Source organism: Taurulus bubalis (genome assembly GCF_910589615.1).
Source record: "Taurulus bubalis genome assembly, chromosome: 4".
Taxonomy (NCBI): Eukaryota; Metazoa; Chordata; class Actinopteri; order Perciformes; family Cottidae; genus Taurulus; species Taurulus bubalis.
The window spans coordinates 16,056,809-16,065,396 of record NC_136592.1 but is presented as its reverse complement, the minus strand read 5'-3'; the positions used below and the strand labels follow the sequence as shown (position 1 = coordinate 16,065,396).

At 40.2% G+C, this 8,588-nt stretch overlaps 1 protein-coding gene across 1 annotated transcript in view; it reads right to left on the bottom strand.

The window, feature by feature from the left end:
- The window catches only part of LOC306735969 (heterogeneous nuclear ribonucleoprotein C-like), a gene marked incomplete at both ends in the record, with an annotated part of 31,228 nt that extends 24,596 nt beyond the window's left edge, over positions 1–6,632 (bottom strand). Inside the window, 2 exons of the mRNA XM_079217542.1 lie at positions 2,313–2,388; positions 6,611–6,632. Coding sequence (XP_079073668.1) covers positions 2,313–2,388; positions 6,611–6,632 — 98 coding nt within the window. The remainder of the gene's footprint in view (positions 1–2,312; positions 2,389–6,610) is intronic.
- Between the last annotated feature and the right edge of the window lie 1,956 nt (positions 6,633–8,588).

Sequence of the window (8,588 nt, the reverse complement as noted above, 5' to 3'; positions counted from 1 at the left end):
TGAAATATCTCAACACATTTTTAATGGATTGCAATGGAATGGTGTACTCAAAAATCTCTGGTGATAATGTGAGCTTTCCTTTAGTTCCTCTTTAACTTTGGTGACCTAACTTTTGATCTAGCACCATCATTGGGTCAAATTTGTATTATATTAATGACATTCTCATCTAACTAAGCTGTACTTGGTGTATTATGCTAATTAGCAAACATTTGCATGGTAATATATTAGCCTAAGATAGTGATCATGGTCAATATTATACCTGGTCTGCACGTAAGCTTTGTCTTTATGAGTATGTTAGCATGCTGATGTGATAATTTAGCTCAGTACTATGATTTGAATATTATGCCATATTTAAAATTTAAAAAATAAATTCTAATATAAAAGGTTTTGCAAGATTGACCATGTGCTGAAATTGTTTGTATTATCATTACCAGGCAGCAACGCTGGTATTGTTTTCCCTGTGTGTGTGTGTGTGTGTGTGTGTGTGTGTGTGTGTGTGTGTGTGTGTGTGTGTGTGTGTGTGTGTGTGTGTGTGTTTGTGTGTGTGGATACGGTCATGAAGCTTACATGTATGTAGTAGACAATAAAGGTCGACTTTGAAGATGGTTGTGGTTTGAGCAAGGGCACCGGAAGTAGGAGGATAGAAATGAGGAAGGGGCCGATGGCCTCAGAATTTAAGCCCCTTGCTGAATTTGAGTTTTCCTTTTTACAGTGTTTCTCAAAAGCATTTTTACAGTTTCAAAATCTTCAAAACTTAGTTTCAATCTTGCAAAACCTTTTCTTTATTATATTTCAAGCCTTCAAACACTGAGCTTCAACCTTTCAAACCTTTTTTTCAATTTGGAAATATGAGATTATATTAAACCCCATAAAGTACAGCCACAAAGAGATATGGCTAGGGACTTTTAGTCTTGTTCTTTAATATATGTGCAGGCTAGACAAGTTCTCTGGTTTAGTCTTCTATGTGTCCGTAAACCTGAAATGGCGAATATCGAAGCTGCTAGCTCAGGTGTGTTCCATTTGTGGTTAGTCATTGTGTGTGTGTGTGTGTGTGTGTGTGTGTGTGTGTGTGTGTGTGTGTGTGTGTGTGTGTGTGTGTGTGTGTGTGTGCTGTATGACTAATCTCATTAATGCATGGCTGCACGTTGTTGAATAACTACATGGTGGAATGAGCAAATAACGTTTGGGGGCTTAAGGTTTAAGGGAGTGGACGAGGGAGTGCAGGCAGAGATTAACGGTTTTGAAGGACAAGCTGGGGACATAATGTCCCATACTGCAATATGTATAACTCTACGTGCTACTGTATGCTATGATGGAACTAGCACAGGGACGGGAAATGAAGCTGCCAGGAATCTTTTTTTTAATTTAAATCTATTTTGCATTCTGGTGTCCTCGGGTGGATGTCCTGCAAAGTATTTCAATATTATGTATTATGTTTACTTGAGTTGCTTTAATGGGAGTATTTCTCCTCTCAATAAAACATTTTCAGCAAAAAAAGCCCTGTAAGCCTTAAAAGCTTCTTTTTTTTTTACATCTGTGCAAGACGTGGAACAAAATATAGATTTTCAGGAACCCAATAATATATTGACATTTTTACAGTAACGGTGTCTCCTTTCTATTTTTCCGATTATGTGATGTTTTCTCAGGGCCTTTCTTTTCATGTCCATTGGTGTATAAAGGATGACACCAATCCACATCCAGTGGACATATAGGAGAAAAGGCATTGTCAGAGTCAGTAGGGTAAGAGCATTTTAGTGTACTTTCTGTGGTTTGTGCTCATTAGAAGAGATAAAGGCCTATGAGCTGCAGCCAGGGTTGCAGTTCAAGGAGATAATTGGAGGTAAGAGTTATGCAAGCCAAGACATTTAAAACTATTCAACTATGAAATAAAAGTGAATACAATTCAAAATTAAAAACTATTACAACCTTAAGTCCACACACTGCTGCTTTCCCACTGCCCTGCCTTTCCTTTGCCAGCTATCTAAGCAGACAGTTAATGTTAGTGTAGCACCACGGCACTGTATTGAACCACCAGCAATAAACAGTAATCAGCTCCAGTCATATGTGTGCACTACATCAACAGAGAGATTAAAACATTGAGGGATGGAGACAGCACCTCTGGCTAAAATCAATAGCAGCTTACATACACAGTTGGTATGAAGCTAACAACGAATAATGCGGCATTGATTGCAACGTTGAGGTGCATTCATTGAGTTACTGATAAAAGGTTGTAGCAAATAATAGAATACATGATTATCTCAGTGTGTGGGGGCAGGAGTGTGTGTTTGTGTGAGTGTGGGTTTTATACTCACCCATAAATGGTGTTGCTGGCCCTCTTACTCGCTGCCCTGGAGCGGCTGGACTTCAACTCTCCACTCATGCTCATGTCTGCATGGAAGAGCAACTAATTAACCTTGTACTGATAAAGTAAAGAGCATCAAAATAACACAACACAGAAGGGGAAGAATATTCAGATGATTATCTAACCTGCAAACCCTCTACGTTGTCTTGTCATGTTTATCCTAGACTCTAGTTTACTCATTATTTGAGCAAAATTAACCTAAACTGTTGCACTTGCTGTCGTCATTTGACATGATAATGATTAAAGGGCTGTCTGTTTCTCACATACATCTATCAACCATCACTCTGCTTCTGCCACTCTGAGCCAGCTGTTCACCTCTGTTTGTCTCCCGTCTGCAAGCGTACATCAGAAATCTGGTGCAACTTTAGAATTCAGTCTCAAAAGCCAAACCCTATCGCTCTGTTTTCATGCATCTCTCCTGCAAATAGCTCTGCAGACATGTTCCAATGGGGCGATTAACCACGAGCCATCTTGATTACAGGATATGTCAACAGCTCACTGCTCGTGTTGGTCGGGGCTCACCAGTGATTTTCCAAAGGTGAGAATAAAAGAGAGAGAAAAAAAGTGAATGAGCAAAAAGAGGAGGAGAGGAGAGGCCGGTCTGACATGGACAGATGGGTGGTGAATGGAGTGTGACTGGGCCAGCTGCACATACACTCACATCGTGTGACTGTCAAATGGCTAGAAGCTACAATTAATAAAGTAGGGGTTTGAATGTGTGAAATGAAATTTAGACACGTGTATGTGCCTTTACCTTCCACAGCAGAGATCATTTCCTGACGATTTTAGTCAAACAATGACCTGCTTCTCTTCAGCTAACTCTGCTGGTGACGAACTGGCCCCCACTGCTGACACCTTAACTAGTACTTGCCTGAGCCGGGCATGCATGCACACTACTACTGTGACTGTGTTTTTGATATGTGGAATATAGGCACAAATAATATTTAAAGACATGTTTAAATAAGCATTAGTTTGGCAAAATGTGGGTGAATAATTCTGGCATTTCAAAAGATAGGTCAAATATATGACAATGTGTTTTAATTATAATGCTCAAACAAGCGGGGCATTAATTGTTAATTTCACAACTATTTCAGAAAGTCGTAATGCAGCCTAGCCTCTAAGAATGTAAAAGAATTTACTCTAAGTGATATGATATTATTAGAAATAGTATTGGGACTTCTATCATGTTGCGTGCTACTTGCCATACTTAGTATTGTGTAATATGTTCATGGCATGTAACTACACCTTCCTCCACTATGACAAAACAGAAGAAGAATTAAGTAAATCTTTAAAGACATACTGGACATTTCCTTATCTACACAGATTGGGGCTGAAGTGATTGTATGGCAGAAAGCAACAAAGTTTAGAGATGTATAATGTGTTTGCTGAGCAACAATAAGAATGTATGATTGACTGCATGAAGAAGCCATGAGACAGGAAGATGGGAGGATACTGCTGAGCACAGTTGTCTCACAGTATGGGAAAAAACGTTGGAGGTAATCAGCTTGCTATTTGGTAAACAAAGTCCTATGTGCTACAATTAGCTTCTTCAGTGAAGACACGCACACACGCACACACACACTTTTGTTAAATGTATTAACTGCAGCTCTTACATTGTAAATTGCGTTTTTTGTGGCTTTGAACTGGATTTTCTCTTTTGAGTTTGGTCTTAATTTACACAGATAACGGTTTATGGATGTTAGAATGATGGCACAATGGTGACTATAATGCACACAATAGTAATGATGTATTTTCCCTGACTCGAGAACTGATTCCTGATTTTTGAAAGATTATTTTGTTATTCCAGTGGAATGTTTTTTTAGGGGCTGAATCAATTAAAAATGATTGTACATTATATTGCATTTCACAAAATTCCCTGTTTGGTATAAATATGTGTATGAATTTTAGCTACTTAACCTTAGCCCGTGAAATCAGTGTGAAAGTGCTTTGAGTGGTCGGAAGACTAGAAAAGCGCTGTACAACTACAAGTCCATTTACTTTGCGGGTTTGAATGGATTTAAGGCTAAGTGCTAGACTTCATACCAAGCCAAAGAGAGAGAGAGAAACGACTTAATCAGACTACCTGGAAACAAAATAACAACATGGAAAAGCGTTTCTTGTTCTAAATACATCTGCATCTCTAGAGGAGGCCTTTGAAGACACCGGTCAGTCAGTCAGCATCCACCGGGCTGAAGTGTCATTGAATTCTCAACGAGCTCCAGGAAAGCTGTTCTGTCTGAACCTGTGCTTTCACCTCCCTGCACACACTGAACAGACAACTCCCCTATCAGGGCCAACTATTAATTGTCTTTTTAATCACTACCTATTAGGCTTTAGGTGATACTTGTATGCAACCTTAACACCCATGAACAAAACATCAAGACAGTCAAGGACTCACATGAAACACATGAATAGAGGGAATTCGTGCACAGCATGCATTTTGTGTTCACAGACCTTTTTGGCAAGCAGCCTCATCTTCTGTACAAACACAAGTGCACACACACACACACACACACACACACACACACATACACATACACATACACACACACACACACACACACACACACACACACACACACACACACACACACACACACACACACACACACACACAGGCCACTTAAATGTATTATATATTGCACCAGATGAATGTCATTTAAGTATTTGTATATACTTTTGTTATTCCATCTGTATATTTAATATTGCTACTGTATTCTTCTTTACTGTTTTTATTACTGTTGTACTGTTTATTTATATTACTTACTTTACTTTATTTACTATGTGTCTCATTGTGCAATGCTGCTGCAATCCTGCAATTTTCCCAATGTGGGACTAATAAAGGATTATTTTATTGTATTTTATTTTACACACACACACACACACACACACACACACACACACACACACACACACACACACACACACACACACACACACACACAGCATTCTTGCCAGTAATAAATCCGTCATCATAAATTGCCTTGAAACCTGGCACTCACACAAACAAAAAAAATTGTTAACATAATGCACATAGGAAGATGTAATTTACTACCGTACGTTCTATTAATCCGTGCACTTTGAAATCACTGATGTGTGGAAGATGGGATAATAACACAATCAGATAAAATCATTGCCTAATTTTTTTGTCTTCTATCATCATTTTCTTTCATCCTGATTGTTTAATTTTTGGGTGCACCCTTAAATTGCTTATATATTTTTTAATTAATCTCTAAATCACACAACTGATTTTAGAGCAGAACACAAATGCTTAAGCTGATGACTGAAACAAATATGTTTCACTAAATGCAGATTGATTTTAAGCGTAACGTACAACTCGGAACACAATAGACAGATAAATGAAGCAAAGCAGATAGAAAAGATATGAAAGGTTAATGAGAATAGATGGCATGTTAAGACCAGAGGTGTTGGTGTGAGCTAGAAAAGTATCTCTATCAACAGCAACAAAAAAGGAGGTGAATGAACAGTGAATATACATGATCTAAGTTTCAGACCCTGAAAAGATCCCACATTACCACATACCATAGAGAGACAGCCAAAGGTGAGTTTACTTCCACTAGAGTCGTTCACCTTGTATTGTACAATTTGTATGGACTTCACAGAAATGCATCTTTGTGAGCAAAGCGCTGTTTCTGAACTCGTGTGGAAGTTCAGAGTATATTTTGCAGCTCAGATGAGTTTACAAGAGATGCACTATTCATATTCATCAGTTGGAGGGAAAAAAGTAATGCGTTAGTTCATTACCAGAGATAATTAAGCCACAATTAAGCCTTCATACGTTTCAGTTTCACAAGCCGTCATGCCCAGAGAGCAAGTGCTGACCTTGCCAATGTGGGAGAACGGTTTGGTTTGAATGTATATACCTACACAGTTTTAATAAAGTTGTCAGACACACCTCAATGCATCACAATGTTTACATCAAAACCTGAAACATTCCATAGATCCTTCTGAAAACCACCATCTGATTGGGTCAATGTGTGGTACGGACAAAGAAAGAAAAAACAGCTCTGGGGCAGAAGTGAAAATGAACCTGGGATTCAGACTAGCAAACAAGCTGATTCTATGAACAGAGAGGCTTGTAGAGGGGAAACAGAAAATGGGAGGGTATAGCAAACAATGAGAGGCACAGTGGATAATATTGTCTTTTAGACACACAGTGCTGCATGCAAATATCCACTAGTCCATTCATGAACACAAACACATAGGGATAAACACTCATATACTCACATCTTGGGCTGAACAGGGTCATATCAGGGATGCAAAACAACCAGGAAACTGAGAGGCTCAAGAGCTAGCCGAGGATGTCTTTGCTTCTCTCTTGCAGCTCTCCGTTTGCGTCCTCACTCTTGCTGTGTGTGTGTGTGTGTATGCGCTCAGGCTGTCATTTCGGCTAACTGCTGTGATACTACTGAGTCAGTGACAAACCAGCTAGAGAAGCACCAATAGGACGTACCACATGTTTTCCAATGGCAGGGGTGCATAGGTGGCACTGGGCTATTCCATTAGCGGGAGAACTGGCAGGAGGATTGGATGAGTGTGCAGCTGGTTTCCCCTCAGCAACAGGAGCTTGGCTGGAGCTCAGGGCTTACAAATTGCAGCTAGGCAAAGAGGAAGCTGTGTGCGTGTCCGTGCGTGCGTGCGTGTGCGTCTTAATACACATGTCAAAGAGCAGGGACCCAAAGACACAGATGTGCATCTCACACTGACAATGTACAGACTGACTGACTATTCATTCACAAAATGGTACATGCACATACTCTCAAGGGGATTTGGAGGAAAAAAAGAGACCATATTTTTAAGAAGATCATTTAGGTGTTAATGAATGATTATTTAAAAGAGGCATTCATGGATTAATATAGGCTTCACACTGGATATGCACACACATGTCCTGTGTGATTATTTGAAACCAGACATGAAGGGATTAACAATGAGAGCAACCACTGCTGTCTCATTACACTATATGTGCAATTTTAAGTAGAAAATGCTCAGACAAGCAGGGCCTTAATCTCCACACTAAACCTATATATTGAATAGGTGAGCTATGTAAACAAACTGAAGCTTTTAATAAATCTCCAGTAGTATTATTATTACATATCACCTGAGATTAATACATAAATTAATACAGCATCTGATAACACACCCAGGTGAGTCACTTTTAACACATCGCAGACTGTGCATGGCGTGTAATCATTGTTGTGCGGTAGTTGGAGAGAGAATACACATGAGGGTATTTAATTTGTCTGGCTCCCGAGGAGAGGCTTTCACGAGGGTTTAATTAGCTTCTTTAACAACCAACATAGAGTAAGACAAACTGTATTCTTGGTCAAATGATTATTACCTCTTGTCACCCTTGGCACGACTGCATTATTCAACTGTTAACCCTTGGAGAATCAGAATCAGCTTTAATGGCCATGTATTTGCACATACATGGAATTTAATTATTACACACAGACACACACACACACACACACACACACACACACACACACACACACACACACAATAAACAAGATAGATATAAAAAAGATTTTAAAAAGACATTAAAGACAGTAGTCAAAAAGTGCAGATAGTGCAAATGGAAGAGTCTGAATTGTTCATCAGAGTGACGGCCAGTGGAAAGAAGCTGTTCCTGTGTCTGGTGTTTTTGGCATACAGTGCTCTGTAGCGCCTACCAGAGGGGAGGAGTTGGAACATCTTGTGTCCAGGGTGTGAGGGGTCTGCAGTGATGATCTTTCCAGCCCACTTCCTGGGGAGGGGGTGAGGGGGGGGTTGTGTCGTCTGCAAATTTCAGGAGTTAAACAGACAGGTCCTCTGAGGTACAGTCGTTGGTGTAGAGGAAGAAGAGCAGTGGGGAGAGCACACATCCCTGGGGGGCGCCAGTGCTTATAGTCCAGGTGCTGGATATGATTTTTCCCAGCCTCACCTGCTGCGTTCTGTCTGTCAGGAAGTTTGTGATCCACTGACAGGTGGGGGCTGGTACGGTGAGCTGGGAGAGTTTGGGTTGAAGAATCTCTGGGATGATGGTGTTAAATGCAGAGCTGTAGTCCACAAACAGAACCCTTGCATAAGTCCCCGGGGAGTCGAGGTGTTGCAGTATATGGTGCAGTCCCACATTGACTGCATCATCCACCGACCTGTTTACGCGGTAAGCAAACTGCAGGGGGTCTAGCAGGGGCCCTGTGATGTTCTTCAGGTGGGTCAACAT